The sequence below is a fragment of the Brachyistius frenatus genome, unplaced genomic scaffold (genome assembly GCF_029030835.1).
Source record: "Brachyistius frenatus isolate BFR_SWC_R1_liver_20210118 unplaced genomic scaffold, ASM2903083v1 Contig_310, whole genome shotgun sequence".
In the NCBI taxonomy this organism is placed as follows: domain Eukaryota; kingdom Metazoa; phylum Chordata; class Actinopteri; family Embiotocidae; genus Brachyistius; species Brachyistius frenatus.
The window spans coordinates 153,085-180,398 of record NW_027210909.1 but is presented as its reverse complement, the minus strand read 5'-3'; the positions used below and the strand labels follow the sequence as shown (position 1 = coordinate 180,398).

The following is a 27,314-nucleotide window of genomic DNA, read 5'->3' as shown; positions in this document are numbered from 1 at the left end:
GATATGGTAATATATGCTGCTGCCTAAAGACAGTAAGTGAAGGAAACAGCTGCCTTGGCTCCGGCCAAAAGTTTAAAAAAAAATCGGACCTCCAGCTAACTTGTTTTTTACAATTTGGTTTTCAACTGAATAAAAGATAACACAGTAATTAGTGAGCTTCAGAGGTAGATTTTACCTTTGGAGAGAGCCGAGCTGTTTTCCTCTTTCCAGTCTTTACGACCTCTTCATTTCTTATTCATTGATCTTTTACTCATCCTCAGGAGTGCATGGTGTGTGTTGGCCTGAGCACATTAGCTGCATAAATAATGCTGGCGGATATTTGTGTATTATGAGTGTTCTAACTACGAGCTCAAAAATATGAACGCAGTCGCCACCGTTGAGTGTCAAATGAAAAACTCCACTTAATCTACGAAATCCCTGTTTTCTAAATTACTTTTTATATCTGCTCTTTTTCTTCCTTCTCACCCACAGGCATCAGTGCCCCTTTTTATGGCCTAAAATAGTGAATTTGTTTACTGTAGGCGTGATGGCTGGTACCTCCTAGCAGCTGAATTGTTGAAATTGTGTCAGGAGCCCGAGAAGCCTGTTAAGAATGATCCTGTTGTGTCTCAGCAGCAGTTCTGATCCTGTTAGTTCTGCTCAGTCAGGACGGGGAGGGGAAGACTGACTGCAGATCTGGTGCTCGCTGAATACAGTCTTGACGGTAGGTTCCTAATATGCGGCCATATTCAGGCTTCTTTGCATTCCGAACACGTTTCTTAGATACCAGAGAGCAGCGTGTTTGTTTCTGCACGAATCTATGGGTGGAAACGTCAGTCGGTCAACCACTTTGGTTCAGATGTCAAAATCTAACAGGATATGTTGCCAAACTTGGTGCTGAAATTCATGGTCCCCGGAGGATGAACCCTGCTGACTTTTGGTGACTTCCTCTCAAGGACCGCCAACCATGTTGGATCTGTCAAATTTGATGCAGACATTCAGGTTCTGCTCCAGATAAATTTGGGCTCCTGACTCGCCATCAAGCGCCCTCTATTGGTCAAAACTGAAAGTTGTTAAAAACCTTGGTTTATGACCTCACAATTAATTAGCGCGCTAACTAGCCAAACAAAGACAGTGAACATTATTAACATTGCACCTGCTTAGCATCAGCATGTTCACTTTGTCATTGTATGAACTCTCAGGCTTTGTGCAGACTGTCTGTCTGCATTATAAATCACAAGTGATCAGATCCGTGTGCCCGAGTGCCAAACCTTGTTTTCGATTGTTTCCGCATTAGTTGCTTTGTTGATAAAATTGTGTCCTGCTGTAGAAGTAGTTTACGTGAACAAACCAAAATGGAGGGCAACGAAATCGGTTTACTTATTTACCAAATAGCAACATATAGCCATGGCGCAAGTTTAAAAAAAATAAAAATGAGGCACCACGTGAGAAGGAGGAGGCTCCATCCACATGTTTCCTGTTCATGTAAACTTTAAGTGGCGCAAAAGTCACAGACGTAAAAAACACAAACATCTTCAATCCAATCAGAGCAGCCGGATGTAAACAGATGGGATGCGATTTGAAACGTATTTCAAACCTCATATCAACGTAGTTTAAAAACAGATTTGTCAAAATCCAATTTCACGTGATTTTTGTCAAACTTGCTACATATGATCGGAAATCCAATCAGAGGTGCACATAAATCATATTTTGAGCGACATCCTGTACAAAGCCTTCGTCTTTTCGTCTTTCATCGCCAGAAGTTAAACGGCTTACATTTACTCATCATCTCAATATTTTCCGCTGCAGCAACACCAGCCAGCAGCTGTCTTCTACCTGCCATGAATTTTAAATGACTCATATTTCCTGTTTGGCTGTCACCTGTGTGCTGTTTACAGAACACGGGGGCCGGTGTATCCTCTTTGGACAGTTGTGCAGAAGAAAAAAACAAAACAACCTTGTGCTTTCATAGTGAGCTGGGGAATCGGCAGTCTGCGGGTGTAATGGAGAGGTAAGTGTAGGCTATAAAAAATGCAGAGTTGTTGTGATCATTCTCCGGCTGAGCCCTCAGGCAAGACAGCTACACAAGTTAATAATGCTGAGCAATTTGCAAAATGGGTCTGTATTAGCTATCTGTGGAGGCACATGCTCTCGTCGGAGTTAATGCTGGACAGCTTTAAAACTCATCTATGATTTGGATATCACTTCATCCGCTCATAATCTTCTCTCAATCAACTTCTGCTCAACGTTATCCTCCCGCTTCCTCGGATCTGTCAGTCTCTTCAGAGAATAGTTGACCCGTCTCTGAACTGAATGAAAGGCGAGTGTCTACGAGAAAAAGATAGGTGAACGTTGAAGGAGGCACAGAGTGGTCTCATCCTTCGTTTCTTTGTATCCCTAAATTTCTTGCCTCTTTTATCTCTGTACAATTTCCTCCATATGGTTGTTACGCTGACACTCTTCTTCCATCCTCAGAAAAATCTGTGTTTCTTCAACAGCCTCACATCCTATCTTTACACCTCTTCCTCTCCTGCTGTTTTCCTCCTCAGCCATTGTCTCCCCTCTGTGTCTCAAACACTGTAATTATTCATATGTATTGACTGCTATCTCCTTAGAACACATCACTCATTCTTCTCCCTCCTCTGCACACAACCTCCCTCCATATCTGTTTCTCCCCTCTCTATCTCCACTCATTTTGAATCGTTATACTTGAGCATGTACGGCTCAGAAACTTACATGCCCCCTGATGGTTTGAGTCTGAGTTCACCGCTTTGAAGTGTGGATGTGTAAGCGATATATTTGAAAGTACGGCGGTTCATTCTCTCTATTTTAAACGACATCCCTGGAGTCTGGCAGACAGCTTGAAGACGGAGGCCCTGGTTTTCTGGAGCATTGCTTTCTATTGCCAATATTCTGTTTGCTTCAGCTTTTGACACAATAGAACTGGTTTTGCTTTTGATATGTACTGCAGAATAATTATCATATGCAGTAAAAAAAAAAAAATCTGCCAAGGGTTTGTTTAGGGGTTAGAAAGCTGGTGGAGATCCAGGACAATTTAGATCTTGTTAGGCTCATGGGAAATTTGCCTCGAATAGTTTATATTGGTGGTTGATGGTCATGTAAATACCTCTCGAATGATTTTGAGCAGGGACACAGCTACTTAAAAACATGGAGTGGGACTGCAATGTGACTTGAGAAAAAAAAAAAACAGCACAAACAGCTAGAGGTTATTTGTGAGCTGACACAAACTAAACCAGTTTGTGGAGGTGAATTTAATTTGTTGGAAGGGCAGCGCAGAATCTTATCAGCCACTAATGATTCCAACAGTGCTGCGATGTGATATTGACTTGTCTGTGAACTAAGATGTGTGTGTGTGTGTGTGTGTGTGTGTGTGTGTGTGTGTGTGTGTGTGTGTGTGTGTGTGTGTGTGTGTGTGTGTGTGTGTGTGTGTGTACTTGCATTTGAAGCGTGTCTTTGTGAGAACCAATTTAGCTTTATTCCTCGTAAGAAACAGCTCTTTCTTCTTTGAGGGTTTGGACTTGGTTTTTAGGGTTAAATTGGAATCAGGATTAGTTCATTACAAAACTAAATAAAATAAGCATTTGATTGCATTTGCATTGCATGTGTGGGCCGATACGTCCATTAGCTTGAAATACTCTGACAATAAATGTATTCTTTAAGCTACTCTTAAAATTAAATGACCCCAAATTGATACAATACAACTTGAGGCCTTTACTTTTCATCCAGCATCATCAGCATGGATTTAATTATTTCAAAACTAACAACATTCGTATCAGACTCATTCGTATCCATCCATCCATCCATCCATCCATTAATCCATCCATCCATCCATTACCTATACCCGCTTTTTCCTGAGCAGGGTCACGGGGCGGGCTGGAGCCTAAACCCAGCTAACCCTCTACAGGTCGCCAGTCTATCACAGGGCCAACACAAAGACAATTTACGCACTCATTCACACCTACGGGCAATTATTATTATTATTTTTTTTTTTTTTTTTTGTAGAATCATCAATTAACCTGAGATGCATGATTTTTTTTTGGATGGTGGGAGGAAACACCACACAGAAAGGCCCAGGCCCGGAATCGAACCCGGAACCTTTTTTTCTTTGCGGTTAGTGCTAATTTTTACATGTTAACATGCTGAAAGGTCAATGTAAGATGGTGAACATGAAAAATATTGCACCTGTAATATCAGCATGTTCGCATCATTAGCGTAATCATTAGTATTCAATGCACAGCGGTAGTGTGTGTTATATTTTATTATTTTGCTTTGGTATCTGCTAACTTTTGATGGGCTACTATTATTTTCTGGGCAATTATAGACTATTCATTCATAAAATATAACAAATAATCCTAAATTGCAGCTGCACCGTCCCCTGTGAGCCAAAATGTAGTTTGTGATTGCATCTGTGGGTTTACTGTATGTGCCCGCTTTGGGTCGCAGATAATGGAACCAGAGGTAGTTATCTTCCAATGCTGATTCCCATTCATTTTCTACCACAGTCTGAAAACCAGATAAAAGAAAAGAGGAGTAGAGAGTTGATTACAGGCGCAGATTCGCACCCAGATAAGCTGCTACATAACTGATGAATGCATTGTTAGTCTGTGAGAAGAATATAAAAAGACTGAAAGAGTTCAAAGCAGAGGTGGTGCTCAGTGAAAGAAATTACAGGCCACTACTTTATTCAGCTCCCTGCTTTCACTGATTGCACCTTCACTTCAGCTCCAACTGTTTTCCATTCTGTGTTTCTCTTATATACGAGAACCTTCTCTTTCACTACTTTACGAATGCTCCCACACTAAAAATCAAGAAAATTACAGCTTTGTTGTGTGTTTTTTGCTTTTTCTTCTTTGCACATTCACAGGTTGTGAATTTGCCTTCGTTACACTTCACGTTGTGCGCTTTACTTTAAGGCTATGCAACGCTGGCGTTTTTATCTCCACAGTTTCCGCTCAGCGCGGAGACACAAAGAGACGCTGTGTGATACTGGAGATAGTCCGACGGATTCAAGGCCGCACAAAAACCCTTCGAGGCTGGGAAATCGACAAGTGTCACCATGGCAACCCTCTCAGGGAATCTGTCTCAATCCCCGGTGGATCTGACTCCCGATCAGCCGACGGCGACCATCCCCCAAGGTGTGGGTGTCGAGGGCCGTATGATAGGGCAGCGTGAGTCAGGGATGATCACAGGCCTGTTGTAATTTATCTGTGTTGGCTGGTGGCTCTCAGCTCCTCAGCATGGGTGGCACACTGCTCAATTATTCATCTGACAGACGACTGGCTGTGGCAGGACGCCAAGCCAGGAGGTGTGTGTGTGTGTGTGTGTGTGTGTGTGTGTGTTGTGTGTCTGTTTTGTGTGTTTGTCGCGTGAGAGAGAGAGAGAGAGAGAGAGAGAGAGAGAGAGAGAGAGAGAGAGAGAGAGAGACAGATCATAAAATGTGAAGAGGAGAGAGGTTTTATAGTGCATGTTTGGAAATAGCAAAAATATTTTTAACACAGTCTGCTTCTGAAAGGGCGCGTGACTGCGGCAGCTTTCATTTCATTACATAAATTGCTTTTTTTTATATATATATATTCCGCGTTTGGCTTCTAATTCAAAGATCTGATGTTGGCTGCGGCTCCAACCCACCTGGACGTGTTCTCCAGAGTGCTGCGGACTTCGCTCATCTGCTCTTTCCCAAAATACACGACTGTCAGATGGACCCGGCCGTCCTGACGCACACAGACTTCCCTGTATACACACAAACACACAAAGGAAGGGACGTTATGGATGAAAGGGTTCTCTAAACTGAGCAGGGGGGTGATTGGAAGAAGGAAGAGCACATGGATCACACGAGGAGTTTAAAAAAGAAGGCATTAACTTGGAGGTTTTATCCTCTATTGTGCTGAAATGATTAGTCGAACTCTGATAATTGAATGGCTGCTTTTGACTTTCATCTAAAAAAGGTCAGGTATTTTCTAATTTCAGCTTCTAAAATGTAAGAGTGTCTGTTTTTTTCAGTTTTATACTATCATAAGCTTGATTTCTTCAGGTATTGGACTGACAATTGGACAAAACATGTATAAAAAGGCTTCGTCTGGGAGATTATAGTGTTTTATTTTCACTATTTCCTGATAATACATAAAAAAATTAATTGATAATGATCTTAATTCCAGCTATATTCTTGTCTCCTACTCATTATGACACAATGTTAATACAGCTTGAATGTGAATAAAAGAGAGACCAGGTGGAGAGTAAAAGGAAGACCAGGTGGAGATGCCTGAAGGCGCGGTGATGGAGATATGTCAAATACATCACACACACATGCTGCGGATAATTCACCGCTCTAAACAAGACACACATGCCAGTATTTTACTCAGAAGCACACGGGGGAAATAAATTCTCATAAAACTTAACTAGATGAGCGCAAGATGCTTAAAAATAAAAAATATGTGCTGAGGATAGTGAGCAGTCATGAATAATACAATTTCTTCCTGTCATTACCATTTCTGTTGTATAAAGGGCTCTCTTTAAATGCTGGCATTATTTTGAGTGAATTTGAGTAAATTTATTTTTGCTGGGATCTGAGGGGGCTTTTCTTCAATTTGTCACCGGGACCACAGAGTCGAATAAAGAAATCTGGTGTAATTAGTTCATTGTGCAGTAAGATTCCATTTTTTAAATCCACTCGGCCGGTTTGTGCTGTTTCTTTGTGTGAATTCACATTTTACTTCCATGTTCTGCACTTTAGCATGAAAAATGCTGCTATTTTGCAGTCTGACTGTGAATAGAGAACTTATAATAAACACACAGTAACTCAATGTTATCATCCCTAAACATTCACGCACACTCTGTCTCTCCTCGTGCACCTTTAATATGGATGAGAGGGTAAAGTGTTTGCTCAGCGACTCGCCGAGTCTTTCAAGTAAGTACACTTCTTGCCATGCTGTATATCAACTACGGCTGGTCCGCCCAGGGGGCATTTTAATGGGCTGCAACACTGCTACTAAGCAGGATTTACCATGTAAAAAGAGCTGTGATAAGCAGCAGCGGCGGCACAATAAATCACAGACATTAAGGAGGACATTTCTCAACTGATGGTGATGGACTGCTGAGCTGGAACATTCTGCTGTTAGTTGATTGGTTTTGACTGCCAGTCACAATATGAATGTGAGTTTTAGCAAAAGTGACAGAAGTTATTCATTCTACCATCACCTAGCAGGGCTCCATTAACTGAGATTCAGACCTTTAAATCATTTCTTTATCAAAAACCTGTCGCTATCTTGTCTCATTAAAACACGAGCTTGAATCTATTTGTGATTAAATCTATAAAATGTGGTGTATTTAAGATGCATATTAGCTACATGCATCAAAATCTATATTAAATTACTTCCCCTGTGGTCATGAGGTAACTGATAAAAAACAGAGCCGGGATCTGTAAGGTCATCTTTATTCATATTTTTGTTCAAAGCATTTAAATCTCTCTCAGATGTGTTTACGCACTGATTATGCCTACCAGCACCAAAATAAATGAACTGATAACAAATGCAGTTTCAAAAGCTTAATTACATGTTTCCCCTCAACAATAACATCCTCTCTGATGATAATTTTCTTTTGTCTAATCTCCTCCGCTCCTTCAACCTGTCGGCTTCATCCCCAACTACAATGTGACACTGGAATTGGGTTTGAGGAACACTGAGTATCGTATTTTCCTGAATTAGTTACGTGCGACACGGGGAGTCATCATGAATGATTTATTGTGCTGCTTCTGTTTGTTATTGAAAACTGTAAAGACGTCAAGAACTCAAGAGAAGCTCTTCTCACCTGAAGTTGTGCATGAACTGTTTGAACTTGTCCGTGCGGCGGGACAGCGGGACGATGATGTTGATCGGGACGTTGGCCGTGTCCACCCTCTCGTTTCTCACCTTCATCAGGGGTCCGAAGGGTCGGAAGAGGACCAGGCGTCTGAACTCATCACTCGACTCCCCTCTGAAGGTCAGCTCGTACAGCGTCCCTTTGTCCTTCTCTGTGCGAGTGATACCTGACGGGTGAGACGCAGAGAGACATGATGTCATCGCCAAACAGACTTAGATCCAATAACCGTGCTTATTTACTTATAAAACAATAATATAAAGCATATAACCCTGCTTAAAGAAACAGTTTGGGCTTGGCACTCGCTTTGTTTCTCACCAATAGTTCAATAAGAAACCACCACTTTCATGTCTGTCCATTAAATAGGATTTTACAGCCAGAAGACTGTTAGTTTAGCTTAGCTTGCATCTGTAATGTGCAAATATTCACTTTATTAACACATTACAGAGGGTATATTGTAAATTAACAACTAAAACTGTAACACAGGGCAAAGAAATCGGACTGAAAGTTTGCTGCATATATTCAGTTTCTGAAGTCATATTTTAGTTTCTGTGCCTGAAACTCTGTTTTTCTTTGTCAAAGAGAGACTTCATTTTTTTGTTGGCTTTTGTTTAAACCCCATCAGTTTTCTGTGTGCCAAAGATCACAGTTTTTTCCGGTTAGGTTTCAACATGTAACTTTGAAAAATTTGGCAAAAAATAAAAATGTTTCAGAGGAGCACTTTTATTTTTCCACCAAGTATAATCATTATGTCTTCATGTGTCTATTAACCTGGACATTATCGGGATGGTGAAATACGTTTGATGTGGGAAATGAAAGAAGGCATTTGAGGCCACATGAAACATTGTCAGGACACTCTGCTGCGCGCGCACACACACACACACGCACGCACGCACGCACGCACACACGCACGCACGCACGCACACACACACACACACACACACACACACACACACACACACACACACACACACACAGAGACAGAACGGGAATAGAGGCTTTTCTGGTCATCCGGACCAATTTTCTTATTGCAGGCCTTACTTACGTCATCTCTGTTCCCCCAGAGAGAAGTTGTTTTCCAATTACTTTGACAGTACTAAGACTATTACTTGTAAACTGACCTGGTGAGGTCAGTGGACAAAAACAAAATGGGATGCAGAAAGTGAGAAGTAAGACCAGAGAGAAACTGATAGAGAGCAAAAGGATGAAAAAACATCACTGGAAAGAGGCATATGGTCTTCAAAGAGAGCTCGGCGCAGCCGAGCAGACAGACAGATGGAAGAGAGTCAGAAGATGACAGATAAAAAGAAGAAGAAGCACAGAGAGAGAGAGAGAGAGAGAGGGAGGGAGAACAGAGGGATGTCTGTGGGCAAAGATTTACAGCCTGATAGCAGCTCGAATTAAGGCCTTCCTGTTAAATTGGCCAGCTTCCTATGATGGGAGGCCTCATTTCCCAGAGGGACACGATAAGCTTTCATTTAGTAAATATGTTGAACAATTTAGACGAAATGCCTTCACTTCCTGTCTCGGTCAAACAGCGCTGCACTCGGTCTCTTCCTGAGGACACAACTCGGTGGCTGTCCGGGTTCATTTTGCATACCTCCAAGTGTTTGTGTGCAGTTTCAGCTCATAAGCTCACTAATGCGACTAATGCACTTCACTTGTCTGGCTGGTTGGATAAAACGCTGCTTACTTAAGATTTGCTTTAAACTCCATTAAGGAGAATTAAGCGCAAAATATGAAAAGGAGGGAGCTGCGGTTTCATTAAAAGCCAACTGCCCTCTCCCGTTGTCTCGCTGAGGAAATGCAGAGGCCACTCAGGTGAATACACAAAAATGTATGCACATCTATTAAAATCACAGGCACATAAACACACACTTTGGATTACACAAGACCACACACAAGCTCATACACATGCAAGAGGCTGCACATACCTACAGACCATAGACCTATGGCTCATTTCCTCCGAGCCAGGTGCCCCTATTACTCATTTTTAAACCTCCACCCACTCACACGCTGAAGATGGTGACCTTCAAAGAGCCCACGCACGCACACACACACACACACACACACACACACACACACACACACACACACACACACACACACACACACACACACACACACACACACACACACACACACACACACACACACACACACACACAAATACTACATTTGAAGAGATGCTCCTTTGTGGATGAGGAGCAGCTGTGTTCATTTCCTGAGGTTATGATCAGAGCCAAGCTCAACAAACTAGAAGGATATCCTGGCTGTAGTTGTACACAAACACGCTCACATATATCTGACCTTCCAGGGATTCATGTAACATACACGTCTACTTCTGTTAATAAACATGTCGTGTGACATAAACACAACTCAACAGGCAGCATCATGTTGGTGGTCATGGTCATGTGGCTGAGGTCAAGTGGTGAAGTACAATAGTGGTAAAGTGGTGTGTTTTTTGATGTGTTCTCACCTTCTATGAAGTCTGACGGTGTGTAGACTTTGCTGGTTTGAGTCTTTTCCGCTGCACCCCTGCTGTCCTGCTGGGACGAAGGTGTGTTGAGGCTGTGCAGAGCCGTCTCCAGCACTTCCCCCAGCTCCTCTCTTTTGTCCTTCCTCACAGGCTTCTCCTCGGGATGCCGCGTCAACCCCATCTCCAGCTGGTACACCCTTTGAAGGGTGAAGCTTTCGAATGGCACCACAGCGTACTCGCTGGGTAACCTGGTGCCAACGGTCACCTCAGCCTTTGACAGTTGGCCCCTCAGGAACTCCTGGAGGTCTGTCTGCTGGCTCTTGGCTCCCTGAGCTTCTCCACCACCTGCCTGTGATCCAGCGCCTCCTTCCTGCCCATCTGAAGGGCCCCCGGCGGATCTTTTCAGGCTCTCCTGCACTCCTTTCAGCTGCTGGCTCCTCTCCTGCAGTGCCTCCTTCAGCTGAGCTATCTGCTTCTTCAAGGAGGAGATGTGGAGGCGGTGCTGCTCCTCGCGCTCTTGGAGGAGCACCTGGTACGAGTGGACACCTGGAGGACCACCGCTTTGGGGCGGCCCGGCTCCGGCTCCTCCAGGCCCACCAGCCCCCGCTCCAACACCGGGCCCTGTGCCTCCCAGGCTGGGGTGGTTGGGTCCAGCTCGGGGTAATACATGACTCAACGGAGGGTCGTCAGAGTGTGGAGGGCTGCACGTCATCACGTAGAGGAGCGACAGGGAGCAGCAGAGGAGCACCAGCAGGCCCCCGACACGGGACACCCAGGCAAAGAGTCCACGCCGCAACATGGCCGCGTGTAGCATCAAATCTCAGTCGTCCGAGTTAAACAGCCGCGCACACAGAAATGTCATGTAACCTCACACACTCCAGCCTCAATGATAAGAGTCCATTTGTGATTATGTTCCATCACCCGGGGAGGAGGCGGGTTACTTATCAGTGTGAGGTCATTTAATCTGAATTAGGTCATTGCCTCTCAAATTGCCTGAGACTCTAACACGATTTGTCATTGGCAAAATTAATGAATGAGAGTCAAAAGCTTGTAAAACAGCATTCCCTCCGGTTCTGTTGGTCCAATTAGCTCCATCGTCAGCAGGAAGACTCTGTTCCAGACGACGTTACATCATCTGTCACTCATATGTGACTCATCTGTTTGCATGTGCTATGACTCTCTCGGTCAGTCCACATTGTCCTTTTCCTGTCTTGGAATAATTGAATATTTCAGCCACACAAGCCCGGATAAAACTGGCTGATGCATTGAGAGAAAATTTCACATTTAATGAGAAAGCAAATCCTCGGTGGTCAGCGGTGGGTTTTTCATGTTGTTCTCCTGACAGAAGAAAAAGACAAGAGAGTTTTGTCAATAGAAATAAAATAGTTCTTTACATCCATTTTTTCTTATTTGTGTCATTTGAAAGTGTAACAAATCAGAAACAAACCAGGCAGCTTTGACATGTTGGTTTTAGGGTGGTAAAGAGTTTAACGGCCTTTGGCCAAACAAAGCATTCCTTCAGGACCATAGCTCCCGGAAAACAATGTTGTCACTGATGTGTGAGTGTAGGAGGCAGGGTGTGTGCTTAAAAAGTGTAGAAATGATAGTGAATGTGTGTTATTGTGTGTGTTATTATGTGTGTGTGTGTGTGTGTATGTGTGTGTGTGTGTGTGTGTGTGTGTGTGTGTGTGTGTGTGTGTGTGTGTGTGTGTGTGTGTGTGTGTGTGTGTGTGTGTGTGTGTGTGTGTGTGTTCGGTGGATACAGAGGAGAATAACTGGGACACATCTGTACATTTATCTATTCATACCTGAAGTGTGTATAAAAGTAGGCTGTTGTGCTGCTTTACTCGACTGCTCTCTATTTATTTATTTATTCATCCACAACACTGCTTGAGATACTGTACTTTATCTTTTATGAGAGATAATGCCTATTTAAAACTCTTACATCCTTCATGTAGCATTTACAGCTCCCCCAGCTGCACGGCCTAACGGACAGCGATGTCAGTTGGTTGGTCGGTTCAGTTTCACTTCGTATTTCATAAACTATCGAGTGGACTGACATTTAAATTCTGTACAGACATTCATGGTCCCCAGAAGATTAATCCCTTCGTCTTTGGTGGGCTTAATTAAAATGTCAGGGAAACTTTTGTAATGAATTGGCACAAAAACTTCTTGCAGACTTTCATGACTCCCTCACATTTAATTGTAATGATGTTGATGATCCTCTGTATTTTCATCAAGCTGCATTATGAAGTCAAAATTTCAATTACTTTTGTTTACGGCAAAATAACAACAAGACTAATGACATTTCCATCAGTCTGAAAAGCATTTTGATTCAAGGGCTAATCAGCATATGTCAGCATGCTAAAACACAGCGCTAGGACAGTTACAACGGTAAGCATTATATGTGCTGCTACTATCAATCCCTGTATAACGGACAGTCGGAGAGTTGGATCATCAATGGCTTCTATAGCGTCACACAACTGTAACTCGAATATGACATGCTACATTGCAGGGTTGTTGGTAGAAAGTAGTGCACACTAGGAAACTTTACAAAGCTTAAAGTGAACACTCATAACTTTGGACTTAATGTGATGTTTGAATGGGTGATACGGCAGCAGCATTTCCATTGAAATATCATCCATCATCCAAATATCTGGATGGTTTAAAGCTGTCATCCTAAACATAGTGCATGTAAACAAAAATCTAAAAGATGCGAATGGATTTTATGTCTTCTTTATGGATAAAGAAAGAAACAGTAAAGTGTGATGTGAGTCTTGAGTATGAATATTTATACGTATGTTTTTATGGGAAGGTATTTCAGGGTTTGAGTTAATGTACGTATCTGTAAATGTATCTCTGTGTATCAGTCTCGGTCTCTCTCGACTCCCCACACAGTCAGCTCTTTGACAGGACTGCCTGAAGCCGAAGCTAATGAAAGGATTAGTATATGGCAGAAGTGAATACTGGACTGTGCTCTAACAGATGGCTGAATCAGGAGAGACAGGGCGTCTCTCCAGCAGGACCTCCGCTGCCAACTTCAAAAATGTTTGAGGAGAAGGAGTTCGGGTAAAAATGGGTAAGTCGGTGCCGGAGAGCCAAATGCGGCCGCTGAGATGAAGTGTCATCCTTTCAATTGCGGGAAAACTCTCATGATGTCATTCATTACATGGAGCCATAAATCCTCACAAAAATCTGGAAAGACATTAACAGTGGTTTAATTACTTTCTTTGGTTGGTTCACAAACGGCTCTCATTAGTTTTGAATCCATGTGATCACATGCTGGGAACCTCCTTTAAGTAATTACATCACTTCTCCCGGATGACTTTGACTTTCCTGATTCCATGACTTCCTGTAACACACAGCTCCATTTGCACTAATGCCAGTGAAAGTGATCACAAGTCATTCTCACAAATTAAAGCATGCTCTTAGTTCTGACATTGTGAAGGGCAATTTGCCTTTTTATTGAGGAACAAATGTACCGCTTTACATTTCCAACTACAGCAAGTCACTGATGCTTTCAGCTGCAGGGATTCAGAGCAACATGCTTACAGCAAATGTTATTTTTAGTTATATTTTGCAAACAAACAGCTAAAGATATGCAGAAGTAATTTATCAACTACCTCAGGCCAATGTAACTCTTAAAAATCCACAAAGTGAAAGACAATATAAAATAGTCACAATGTCACAATGAATTTATCCGGGTTTTTTTTTAAATCTTTTAGCTGATAACATGTCAGAAAATAATGAAAAAGCTGCCAGAGTTCAAAGTTCAAATTACAGTTAAATAACAAACAAAAGATATTCCATTTACAATGTTATAAATAGACAAAATATCAAAGGCCTTACATTTATAAAGCTGCAACTGGTGACTGCTTTCGCTTAATAACTGAGTATGAAGCTTCAACCAGCAGGTAATTAGCTTAGCTTAGCATAAAGACTTTTCTCCAGCCTTAATAAAAACATAAACTGAATTCATATGACATGCTGATAGGATAATAACGTACTGTATATGTGTATCTGACAGCGTTATATGTCTTCCCTGGTGATATTGCTGAGACATCTTTCTTCTCAAAACCTTTGCCAAAAGCATCACAAACACAAATAGAAGTACAAATCATCTTTGGCACAGCGATCGCTCTTTGTTGTAAAGTCATAGGAGAAAGATTCATCCCTGGAAAGGAGGCTGCTGTGTTTGAGATTTATGAGCAGAGACTCACAGTCGAACCACTGAGTCTCACCAGGAATGAATGAGCTGATTCAGCCCCGGTTATTTGACTCCCCACGGGGGAAAGACTTCGCTGCAACACAGGAACACCGGCAGCTAAACGCTCACGTTTGATTTCATTGCTGATGGGATGTCTGAACAGGCGTTTGTAATTTCCTGTTGCCGTGGTTACCTAACGTGTGCCCATGCTTATCCCGGTGGTTTTGTTCGGAAGAACATCGTGTCCGATATATCTCTGCTAACATGATACAGTTTAAGTTCGGCCTCTTCTACTACTAATGCATCTGTGGACTCGTTGGCCTTGTTAACACCATGCAGCGCTTTCCCACAGACACGCCCTCCTTGATTTACAGTTTTATCTCTGTGTTGTCAGAAGCCTTTGTCGTTGAGATACTTTAACTTCAAAGACCCAATAGCTAAAGATGTCAGGATTTCCAGTAAATCCAAACAGACACTGTTTGTCAGGAAGGAAATGGCATCACTCGACTGGGTGACTGTGTGAAAACACCCAGGATAAAATTTCACCCAACACTAAGCACGTTTATATATTATAATTGTTTTACAGCATATTCGCAGGATCAGCCCATTCCAACATCTACAAAGTGCAAAACGAACGTGATGTGAAATTGATCACAACAGTTCCTGTTTTCTGTCTCCGAGGAGCTGTGACTTCCCTCTCTAATTTGATAACAGTTTCCTGATGTTTGTTTCAACTTTCACTCTTCATGCCGCTCCGGCTCGGCACGTATTAAAGACCTCGTTTGAAAAAAAATGTATTTTGCATAACAGAACTAATAAATTCACATGCGATATAAAACACAGGTCTGTTTACCAACACAGACACAAGGCAGAGGATACATTTCCTGCGCTTCCTAAGATGACATGACTGATAAATGTGTTTTCCCCTTTATCACGTATTTCATTTTCACAGCTGGAAATAGAAACAGAGATGCAGGGACGGGAGCGGGAGAGGGTCAGAGAGAGAGCGAGAGACAGATGAAATAAATAATCAGACTGTCATGAAGAAAAAAAAAATAATAGATGAGAAAGAATGATTTAGTGTTTGGTGGCCAGTGATGTTCCCAGCAGCGATGCTCTGCAGCATCTGGTTCAGCCTCCAAAATCACTTCCGCACCTCCCACTGCAGCTTCCTGCCTATAGGGGATGTTTGTTTGTGTGTGTGTGTGTGTGTGTGTGTGTGTGTGTGTGTGTGTGTGTGTGTGTGTGTGTGTGTGTGTGTGTGTGTGCGTGTGTGTGTGTGTGTGTGCGCGTGTGCGCGCGCGCGCTTCAGTTTGTGTATATACCTATGTGGGGATTTGTGTATCTTTTATATTTGCAGCAAAAAAAATATGAACGCTACCCTCTTAACACCTGTTCAAAGTGTTGTGCTTATCTTTGTGCAAATGAGTCAGACGGGAAAAAAATGGTGCGAGCACACAGTTTTGTAAGGTATTGAGTGAGAAGTTGGAGCTGCGGGGATTTGGCTGTCACACCATGTCTGGTAGCCTGTCACACGGGTACAGCAGAAATCACACGCAGGTGACAGTTTATCGCTGCGTGTGTGCTCCGCTCTGTGCTGCAGCCAACGCAGGCCGGCCTTTAAATGTCTGAGGCGTCTGAGAAGCGACCTTGTGACCCTCTTGTGGTGACAAATGTAGCGTCTCAGTCCTGCTGTCGGACTTAAAGAGCAGACTGTCTTTGCTCTCAACTGGTATTCAAGACCATGCTTAAAGACTAATGTATGCACTGAACAGTCTATGATCTTTTCAAAGGGTGTGCGTGCATGAAAGAGCGTGGGAGTGATACAAAATGTAGGGGCATGTAAGAGGAAACAGAGAGGATACTGTATATCTACTTTAAATGATCCTATCTGTGTTTGTGCATGTTTAAGCTCTTCAACTGTAAACTCCACATCGCGTTTTGACTGATCATTTTCATAATCTCACTGAAATGTTTTTGATTTTTAAGAGTATTTTCCCTTCTGTTTTTAGCAGGCATTGTTTTATATTCTTTTTTTTTTCTGCAGCACATCAGAGAAATATAAATGTTTACTAAACCAGACTACATTTCAAAAAGCGCATTAAATGAAACAAACAAACAAAAAATAGCCCACAAATCCTCTTAAACAAGAGTGAAAAAGGCTTAAACCAAAGCTAATCATGCCAACCCTTCGACAGTCACAAAAACAGCAAGTGTTTCATTATACACCACACTTCATAGAATAATAATACACTTCAAAGTATATAAAATAAATATATAAAATGTGGGACTTCTGAGGGACAGATTGAATAAAAAATGGTTCAAGTCTGTGCGTAGAAAACTACAGCTGGATTTATGATCTCAGTTGTGGTGTACGGCTACAGATTCTGCCGTATGGATCTTTAACTACTAACTAATCTATAACCGTAACCCATATATAAATCCAGATGACAAAATCCTTACTTTTTGTCTGGTCAACCTTTAAAAACATTCAATCCTAAATTTTGCATTATGCAAGCATAGGCATCTCTTTGTTATTCCATTTCAAACTCCGGCTCCCCAACATGTTGTGACACAGGCTTTCTGTGTAGTGACATCATCACAGACTTTACAAACCTCCTCAAGAGCCACAGAAGACTCACGACTGCCGCAATTACGACTGACATTTATGTTGACTTGCACACTGATGGGAGTTCCCCTTTAAGTGCTCAACGATTATGTGATCATGTCACAAGCAGAATTGAAGATAAATTTTCACATTGATAATAATAAAAATAGCAGCTTTATTCATTGTTAGTAAATGAATGGAAACTAATGGACGATTAGAACCGTGTGATTATGACAAGATTAGCTCTTTAATTACAATGTTTGCTCGCAAATGGGCTAAACACAAAAAACTGTTATGGTCCAAAGGCCATAAAATGCTTCAGTCTCATAGTTTCAGATGCTCCTTCAACACATGTTTATATGAGAGTGCATGGATGCATGAATCTTATAAACAGCAGCCCCCCCTCCCCCTCCCCATCCCAATACATCCACCCGTCCTAAGTAAGTGGCCTCTATGATCATTACAAACAAACTGATAAACCACTGAACCTTGAATGTTTACACGCTGCTCCATAATGTCTGTCTGTGTCTGAGTCTCGTCTCCCTGCAGCCTCTAGTGGGCGACGGATTTGTTACAGGTCAACGATGTTAATGCATTTATGTGCATGTGGACCTCAGTGGATGTCAGAGCTTCTTCTCAGACAGCTCTGTCTGAACCTGCCCTCCGGCTATCTCACTGTAAAAATGAGGAATGTCCTCTGGGGGATGAAGAGGAGGAGAGGAGGAGGAGGAGAGGGGAGGAGAGGGGAGGAGAGAAGAGGAGGGGAGGAGAGGAGAGGAGAGGAGAGGAGAGGAGAGGAGAGGAGAGGAGAGGAGAGGAGAGGAGAGGAGAGGAGAGGAGAGGAGAGGAGAGGAGAGGATTAATTAAGATAAATGTTTAAAAATGAGTGTAAAAATGGAGGCTGATTTCTTGAGGGGAACTATTATGCTGGTAGATGGTGTTAGGAGAAAATGAAGAGCAGAAAGAAGTGAGTTTACAATGAGCACGTAAGGAGGAGAAGGAGGCAGGAGAAAGGTTTCTTTGATGTCTCCCATCCCCTCAGGTGATTCTCCCTCCCATTCATTAGAGGCCGGTTTCCCTGGAACCTTCCTGTCGACGTGCCATCTGGAAGGCCTCTAAAAAAAACCACAACACTCCTCCACTCCACGACAAGCGTCTCATGTTAACATACGCCATCCGCCCCCTCCTCCTCTCCCTTTCTCTCCGCTAGTCTCTCATTGTGTTCCACTTCTTCACACTTGGGTTTGATTGTATCAGGTGAAACTTTAATGGTCCTCGTGGGAGAAATGGGTCATTGCAGCAGAGAATGTAGATTTGTAAACTATCCTGATAACGGAGAAGGCTGAGTGAAAAGTTCTTACTGCTGTAACAGTTGACTTTTTTCTTCTCAATAAAGAAGATAGCAGCTCTACTGCTCATGTTCAGAGTGCTGATTTCAGGGAAACTACCAGATTAGGTATGACTGATCCGTACCGTGCCCGAGAACGATCGCTCCGCTTCTCAACTCTCCCACTGGCCAGCCAGCGTTCATAATCATGTCCTGTACTGGAGTACGCTTTCACAATCACCCACACGGCACTTGTATACAAAGTAAAAAATGTGCGCCAAATCCAATTCCTCCAGCTAACCTTTTCAACAGAGTACCACTTCACGCTGCTGCTGCTTTTGTTTTTGATGCACAGGATGAGGAGGATTGGGCACACTCTGGCCTGTCTTCAAAATCTCTGTCATGCAAGCAAACAGATGCAAATGTTGAGATCTGCATGCAGACGCATACTTCTGAATAGACAGGCGAAGCAGAGAATCGCTTGTTTGGCTGAATCCTCAGACTGACACGGTAACCAGCTGGTGACATAGTGAAGAAGCTGGCAGCTAAAAGAGTTATTACCCTGCAGGAGTCGGTGGAGACCAAAACAGATATAAAAGGAGGGAGAGAACTGAGCATGAATTCATGACGTGGCCGTGAACACGCTTCCAAATAACTGCTAATGTTACAATATATCTGCACGTAGGATTTTAAAAACTCTCAAATATCATATTGGCCACCAAAAAAAATCCAGTGCTGGTCGGGCTCTACGTTCAATATGTGAGATTTTTAAGCTTATAACAGTTAAGATTGGCCAATAATTAAGAATAGAGCAGTCAAGAATGTGGAGACGTTGACAGGATTTAAGGAAATGAACAGCATCTGTCAAGCAATATGAATTATTTACTGCGATCTCAAAGAACAACGGGGAACACAAACATTGATTTCAGCGCCTGAATGAAGAACAACAACAACAACTCGTAATACACACAAAAGATTGATCTTTTCCATAACAGCCAACACCCAACTCTACAATGTTCTATATATAAATATAAAACAGAAAGAAGGGAATTAGTGGGCACTCAATCACTCATGAAAAGACAATAAAAAAAGCATTCAGAGAGGGCACATCAGGGCTCATCCCTGCGTGATTATCACGTGAGATAATTAATCTTAGTTTGTACAGCGAGAGAGACTCCCTGTGTCAAGGGCTTCACAGTTGTTGACAGCGATTTTACCAGTGGAAAAAGTATGAATAGCTGATGACAGAACAGAGCAAACAACTGAGGTTGAAACCAAATAAATAAATCCATTTGGTCGACAAACCACACCTGTTTGTCAGGTAACAACCTGAAACACAACACAACTACTGAGCATCTTCACTTGTGCAACTGCTGCTGCTACTACTTGCAACAGAGGTGCATTGAAATATCCCACGATTCTGTTTGGCAAAAAAGTTGTGAAACAGGTTAACTAATATATGAGACACGTTCAGTCAGGGCCAGAGCTCATTACTTCCTTCTTCTCCCCAGACAATAAACCGCCACACAGTCATTATTACCAAGCTGCGCAGTGACATTTCTCAACTGGAGGCTGTTTGCATGCAAAGGTAAAGGCTTGTGGTTTTGCCTTTAGCCGTTACGACGGGTTTTAGTAACTGTTACTGGGCCAGCTCCACTCTCTGCTGTTGATAATTCGTACTGATTTACGTGAGTGAAACTGACAGTCAGCCCCAGCGGCAACACTCCCCGCAGCACCGCTGATAACATCTCCATTTAATTGAATCGATTTTTATTTTTTTTTTTATTTTTTTTATAAAGTGCCATCATATCATCAGAGGTAAATCTGTCAGTATGCTTGCAGGGGGAGGGTTTCAGCGGCACCATTAAAATGTCACCGTTTAAATGTCCTGGACAATACTGTTATCTGATCTATGAAACATGAGAACACACACAGTCTGCACAGAGAGAGAAAGTGAGAATACACACACACACACACACACACACACACACACACACACACACACACACACACACACACACACACACACACACACACACACACACACACACACACTGAGCATCTCAAATGGGGCAAGTTTATCTTCAGGGCACGGGAAGCACATATATGTCATCATGTATCACATCATTTTTTCTCTCTCAGTTAGTCACCAGCAGAAAGTAAAGACATATAGAGTAATTTCCTCTCTGCATACCGTATGTTCACCCTCACCGAAGTCCATCTGTTCCCTGCCTGCTAAACAACTCCAAATTCCACATAATCTCCAGTTTCATTCTTCCAATATGAGAAAAACAACTGTGCCAGCTTGCAAACCCAAATATTTGAGGGTGCTAGGTGCTTGTTAGTGGGAGCACTAAGTAGGATTAGAGCCATTTCCCTGATAAAACCGCCAGCTCGCTCAGTATGCTGTGTGTAATGCATGCGTATGTGTGTGTGTGTGTGTGTGTGTGTGTGTGTGTGTACACAAGTGAGATGCAGAGGAGCGCTGTTGAAAAGAAGCCTGCACTTCCACTGAGTGCATGTAATTTTATTATCTGGGTCTACTCACCAGAAATTATTGTGGGCGTTTTTGTTTTAATTCCTCCATGTGATTTTGGTTTCAAGTGACCTTAAAACATGAGTCACTGGTTCAAAACCTAGCCAGGGTTTAATAATTCACCAACAAGGATGGTTTCATTTGTATTAAATATAGGTGAGAAGGGGTTTGTATTCTCTCAATTGATGAATAAAACCTCATCAGAACAGATCTCAGGAAAACAACAGAGCACTTAAACATACAAATGCTAATTAAAATGACATTTAGACCAACTGTGTACCAGTTTTCATTGTAGTGGTGTTTTAATAAATGGTATTATGGAAAAAAAATATGACTTGTTTCAATAACTGTTGATTTAGCATAATTCCTCAATATTAGTAAACGGTGCCCAATAAGTGCAGCAAACTTTAACTTCCCGTTGATCAGCGTGAGGATGCTGATTAAACTCACCACAGGCACACTAATAAAAGAATATTTTTACATGACAGTCGTCGGCAGGCTGCATCTGTACTTCAGCGGTGTTAACATGCCCTCTCACCCGGACAACTTACCTCTTGTTCCCGCAGTAGTAAGTTCCTTCCAGCCTGAGTGGAGGTTTTGTTTTTGGTGCCGGTGCTGCAGACCCGTCCTGCCGCAGCCCTCCACCGGTCCACAGTCGACTCCTGGACAACCCAGGAGCGGGTGTGAGCGTTTGTACCGCGGAGCAGCGTGAAGCCAGATCGAAAGCGGAACTTGAGGGCTGCTGTCTTCAAAATAAAACAACAGTTTGGAAATTAGAAATAAAAGCACATGTCCACTTTTCCAATCTTTATGCTAAAGTAAGCTAAGCTAATCATCTTCAAGCTGTTATATATAATCAGTATTAGTGTTAACTTTCAGCAATGAAGCATATTTCCCAAATGATCAATTTATTTCTTCACTGGTAGATAAAAGCTACCGACATTAATGGCACTCATGTAGCCTTGCTTTTTAAAATTCCAGACAATACGTGGTAATCGACAAAAACAAAAACCCCAGTATTTGGTGAAGAATTGTCATAAACATGGATATTTTGAATAAAGTGCCAGAAATGACCATAACCATTGAGATACCAACTATTGTAGTTTTATAGTATGTCTTAGCTATGTATCAATAAATATAGATCAGTTTTGGTTGCCGTTTACTCACCATTTAGGTATCGCAAGGAAATAGAATAACTATTTATTTTAATCAGCGTATCAAAATACCAACGCATTGGAGTCTTATTTTGAAGGTCTTGAGCGGAAGTTCCGTTCGGTAAAATTGCGAACTTGACACCGGCGCTCCCTCTGTGTTGGGTCCGCCGGTCCGCCCAGCTCTCCGCCTCCCTCCCTCCCTGCTCGCATAAAGACAGCCTTGTTACTTAACTCAAGACACCGTTACAGCAGCAGGAAACACTACTGCCTTTCATTAGTAAAGGCAACAAAAAGTCCAAATGTGAAGTCGACATGTTAATCTGAGGTGACCCGGGGGTCTCTGTGCAATCAGGCAGCAGGAGGCAAATTCAAACACTTCACTCACCTCATTAATCCTACACAATGGTAGTTGAGAAGTACTTAAATCTTTTATTTGCAAACTACAGGTTAGAAATATTCTGGAAGTAAAGCCCTGTATTTAAAAATAAAAATAGCAACACACTGGGAAAGTACTTAAATTTAAAAAATACTGTTCCCCATTATATCTTATTACCATTATCATCCTTGTTAGAATTAATTTGGGTATTATATGTTGTATCATGACAATAAGCACTAATGGATTGTAAGTGCATTTACTTACTCCTTAATTTCTTATTCATGGTATCGGCCACCTGAGTATTTTCATTTAAAGCAGCTGTATTCTTCTACTCGAGGGCAAATATCTTCTTTTTTTTTCTCCACCACATTTGTCTGCCATCTGTACTTACTTTTCAGAATATGACTTTTGATACCCTTGCAGTCCATTGAAAACCATGTGTCTCCAAATGTGGTGATTTAGATTTTGATGATAAATTGAAGGACTAAATGATCCTTTAAGGGTTGACTTTTTTTTATTTATTTTTTTTATTCTATTCAAAACCCCGTTGGATCATTTCAAAACATCTCAAGGCTGAAAACAGGACTGTTTTTCTACAGAAAGCTGCAAAAGACGTTCGGATTTCAGCCAAACAAGCGTTTTTCTGCATCGCCTGTCTGTTCAGACACTACACTACAAAGATATTTTGATAACTTTCAGTAGGCTATTTTGTTGATAATAAAAAAAACAACTTCTTCCACCATTGATAATGAGATGAAGTGACTGAAGCACAATATCAAGTCTCTCAACTTGGAGTAAAAGTAGCCTAAAATGAAATGACTGAAGTACAAGTACATCAAAATTTGATTTACATGCACAGTATTTGAGTGCTACTATTGCACTATATGCAGTTTCATCATTCAGTCCCACTCCTGATAACGTGACATTTATATAAAGCCGTTGTGCGACCTTAATTAGTGAATACATGAACGTTATGTGCCGTGCCATGTCATGACCTGTCTCTCTGAGGTTTGAACACATCAATAACACATTACAACCACAGTCAATAGTTCCCTATGCCGGATATGAGTCTGTTAAAACTTCCCCTTCTTCTATACCTGAAAAAAAATCCACAATCGACACTCAAATAAAAGTCCATGGACCAGGACAATTTTTTTTCTCACTTAAAAAGATGATTGTAAACAAACAGTGAAGTTTGAAGGGAAATTACTATTAAAAAAAAAAACCACACGTTCAAGTGGAGGCATAAATTAGATTAGAAACCACATAATCTAAAAGTTAAAGATGAAATTGTTCCTTCAAATTCTTCAAAACTGATCATCTGCTGCTGATATTGACAGGCAGAACTGACAGTTAACTGCCCTTAATTCATCCCCATATTCTCATGACACTACAGTGCCCTCACATGGCAGAAAGTGGAACTGCAACTTCCTCAAAAACTGCCCCAGAAGAATAATGATGCAAACTAGGTCAATAAAGTTCAGTTTCTACTGGATGTCAAAATACATGAATTCACTTTGAAGTGCAGTAGATGTCAGCCGGTTCGTCGTGTCTCTTTCTAACGAGAGTCTCGTGCTTTGTTCTACCTTGAGGAGTTGCATCACTTCTCTCTGTGAGACTGAGATGTGAGGAGGCTCTTTCTCTGCACCGTCCCGTCCCGTCCCGTCCCGTCCCCCCTATTCCCCCAACCCCCCCAGACCTGGCCAAAATTGACTCCTGAATGAAACACCGGGGTGTCGGTTGCAGCACTTACTATCATTAAGCAGGCAGACCTGGAGAGAGCGGCCGGTGCCGACTCATCATTATGTCATCACGCATGTTGGATGTTTTAGTAATAACAGCAGTGTCAGCGCACACACAGGGGAAACCTGCAATTAGTGCTATGGATGTGAATATGCCAGCATGCTGGAAACAGATCCTGAGGGCTTTCTGCTGTTTAACGAGCCAAAAGGGAATCGATTTGTTTGTTTGTTCATACAACAGGGGCTCCTTGACAATTAAACACCAATTAAAAACCATCCGAAAATCACAGAATATATATACATATATATATATATTTTTTTTTTATTATTATTATTATGAACAACCAGTCTTACGCACTCATAAAAAATAAAATATAAAAATATACAGGCAGCTCAAAATAGAACTACAAGTCAATCTTTTCTGGAGTATACAAAGGCAAGCTCTCTGGAAAGAAAGATCTACTGAATATAGGCATGGGTCAGCTCAATGGTCAACTAGTGCGCTAGCGCTTATGAGGGACATACATCAGGGTACTTTAAGAGGACAGCAGGTGGCTTGTCTTAGTTATAAGCTACTAAATGCACAATGGACACGCCTGAGGTTCATCTTAAATGCATAGGATGTTTGGTAAAAGTCTGTGACTAAAGCAGGACTTCAGAACTTGTTTGTCTTTGATACCAGACCACAACTTGAGAGCAGCTGAAACAAGGTTAAAGTTTTCTTTCTAAGGTTGTTTTATTTGTAGGATTTTAGACGGCGCAAAAGGTCAAATCATATCCGACTTTTAAAAAGTGAGAAGCAAAAGACGAAGAAAAACAATGAATAAATAAATAATAGGTCATTTGTGGAACAGAAATATAATTTGTTGGTTCATTTTCCTGAATGTAGAATGACGTTACGGGCTTTGTTCAGCTCTCTGATGTTCGCAGTGACACTTTCCTCCTCGTCGTCGTCGTCGCTTTCTAACCCTTGAAGTTCTGAAAGATCTCGGCGGCGTCCAGCCAGGACCTGAAGCAGGCCAGGCCTCGGTCTCGGATCTGTTTCCTGCCCTTTTCTGTGATCACGTCGCCGCTCTCCTTCACGATCACCAGTTTGGGCACCGCCGTGATCTTGTAGCGCTGCTTCAACTCGCTGCCGGAGAAAAGAGAGACGGAGACGCAGATTTAGAGGAAATCAAAACACTTTTTCCTACTTACTGCTTCTTTCTGTCATTATGAGTGCAATAAAACATTTTGGGTTTTGGACGTATTATGCGTAGACTTTATTTTCCATTTTCAGGAATCCAAATCACATCAACCCTGTTCAGCCAACTAGATTTCTCTGACAGATGTGACTGAGTGATACATTAAAGATTCAAAGTTTGACACACATTTTCCTGAGAAAACCATCAGCAGAATAATTTATGATGAAAGTAACAGTTAACTCCAGTTCAAGAGCATGAACTCAATAAATTAACACTTGCCTTCATGGTGAGTACAGCTGCATAAATAATACCTAAAGTCTTTATGAAGGACTTTTAGATATTTAAGCGTACTAAAAGTAAAAGAGTGAGTGATCTGAATAAATAAACAGCATGCACATAACTCACAAAAAAAAAAAACGAAGCAAGAAGATTGAACCCATATATGAAGCCACGCTGTCACTGTCAGCTGGTGAGGAAGTGTGTCTCTGCACTTAAACCTAATCCCCGACAGGGTCACCCTCCTGAGCACTTTACATAAGATAATCACCGGTGTCCACCGCAGTGTTTGACCCCAATAACATGTAACCTAAATGTTCTCGACGTGTTGTTGGATGTCGCTTGAGGATGACTCACTGTTTGTACTCGTCCGTCCAGGGCAGCGCCAGCCAGTCTCCGTGCATGTCGTGATAATATTCAACCATGTCCTCGGGCGACTTGTCGGAGGAGACGAAAACTATTTCAAACTGAGCAGGAGGTTCGCGCTCCTCCACCAGCTCCGTGTAGAAGTCGCACAGGATGGGCGTGAAGTCGCGGCACGGCGGACACCAGCCGGCGGAGAAGTAGATCCCCACCACCTTGTTCCTCAGCGCCTCCTCGGGCTCCACGAAGTCTCCGTCTTTATTCAGGAGCGTCCGCCCGGAAAATACCTCCACCATGTCTGCACGACTCTCGGGACTCTTCTTTTTTTTTTTTTTTTCAAAGTAAAACAAGGTTGTTGTTTTTTTTTTTTGTTTTTTTTTACAAAGTATAATTTTAGCTCATGATTGTTGCTCAGTTTTAACGCCTCGACGCCGGTTTTGAGGTTGTTGATTCTTCGGAGAAGATTTCGCTTGTGTTTACCTTTTCGACAAAAGCTACTTACAGCCAATCTCGGTAATCGCCTGCGGAACCAATGAGGAGGCGAGAAGACGGTGTTGTAATTCATGAGCCACGTGGGTTTCACGCGGAGGATGAAGCTTCCGTCAAACGCTGCTCCTGTGCTCCTGGCGAGCTTCCTCCACAGCGACAGCAGCAGCTGCAGCACGACGTTTCACAGCACTTTCCGGCAGCCAGATCAACCCATGCGCAGAATAGGTTTCTTGTATCCTACTAATTTAAGTCAAGTTTTAAAATGGACTGTATAATAACTCACCTCTGGCCAAATCCATTGCTGTATCTTCCATGCTGCTGTAACGAAAGAATTTCCCCTTGCGGGATCAATAAAGTATATCTATCTATCTATCTATCTATCTATCTATCTATCTATCTATCTATCTATCTATCTATCTATCTATCTATCTATCTATCTATCTATCTATCTATCTATCTATCTATCTATCTATCTATCTATCTATCTATCTATCTATCTAAACAATACATTATAGGATCGAATAATTTAGATTTGGATTTTATTAATCCCACAGTCAGTAATTGAATCAGTCAATACAAACATATTAATTTGCATAATCCATAATAAAAAAAATTTTTAAAGCACGCTTAAAAGAACAATGTATAAAAACAACATTAAAAAAATGAAATGAATAAATAAATAAACAAATTACTTCAGACATTGATTTTGATATCTTAATTCT

The 27,314-nt window shown here is 41.9% G+C and overlaps 2 protein-coding genes across 2 annotated transcripts in view; both read right to left on the bottom strand.

Moving 5' to 3' along the window:
- Positions 1-21,675, bottom strand: part of csgalnact1a (chondroitin sulfate N-acetylgalactosaminyltransferase 1a) — a 29,593-nt gene extending 7,918 nt beyond the window's left edge. Inside the window, exons 1-4 of the mRNA XM_069722967.1 lie at positions 21,560-21,675; positions 10,331-11,668; positions 7,804-8,020; positions 5,629-5,730 (exon numbers count right to left, since the gene is read on the bottom strand). Coding sequence (XP_069579068.1) covers positions 5,629-5,730; positions 7,804-8,020; positions 10,331-11,144 — 1,133 coding nt within the window. The 5' untranslated portion in view covers positions 11,145-11,668; positions 21,560-21,675. The remainder of the gene's footprint in view (positions 1-5,628; positions 5,731-7,803; positions 8,021-10,330; positions 11,669-21,559) is intronic.
- A 2,949-nt stretch (positions 21,676-24,624) lies between these two features.
- nxnl2 (nucleoredoxin like 2) lies at positions 24,625-26,737 on the bottom strand. Its single transcript, XM_069722963.1, has 2 exons — positions 26,098-26,737; positions 24,625-25,412 (listed from the first exon to the last, which is right to left on the bottom strand). The coding sequence occupies exons 1-2, from the start codon at positions 26,397-26,399 to the stop codon at positions 25,244-25,246; spliced, it is 471 nt and encodes a 156-aa protein (XP_069579064.1). The 5' UTR covers positions 26,400-26,737; the 3' UTR covers positions 24,625-25,243.
- Positions 26,738-27,314: the final 577 nt, after the last annotated feature.

Bases quoted from the DNA above. Each gene is read 5' to 3' on its own strand.
- nxnl2 (XM_069722963.1), bottom strand. From the start codon at position 26,399: ATGGTGGAGGTATTTTCCGGGCGGACGCTCCTGAATAAAGACGGAGAC. The intron at 25,413-26,097 runs GTGAGTCATCCT...TTTCTCCGGCAG, and splicing joins TGGACGGACGAGTACAAACA to CGAGTTGAAGCAGCGCTACA.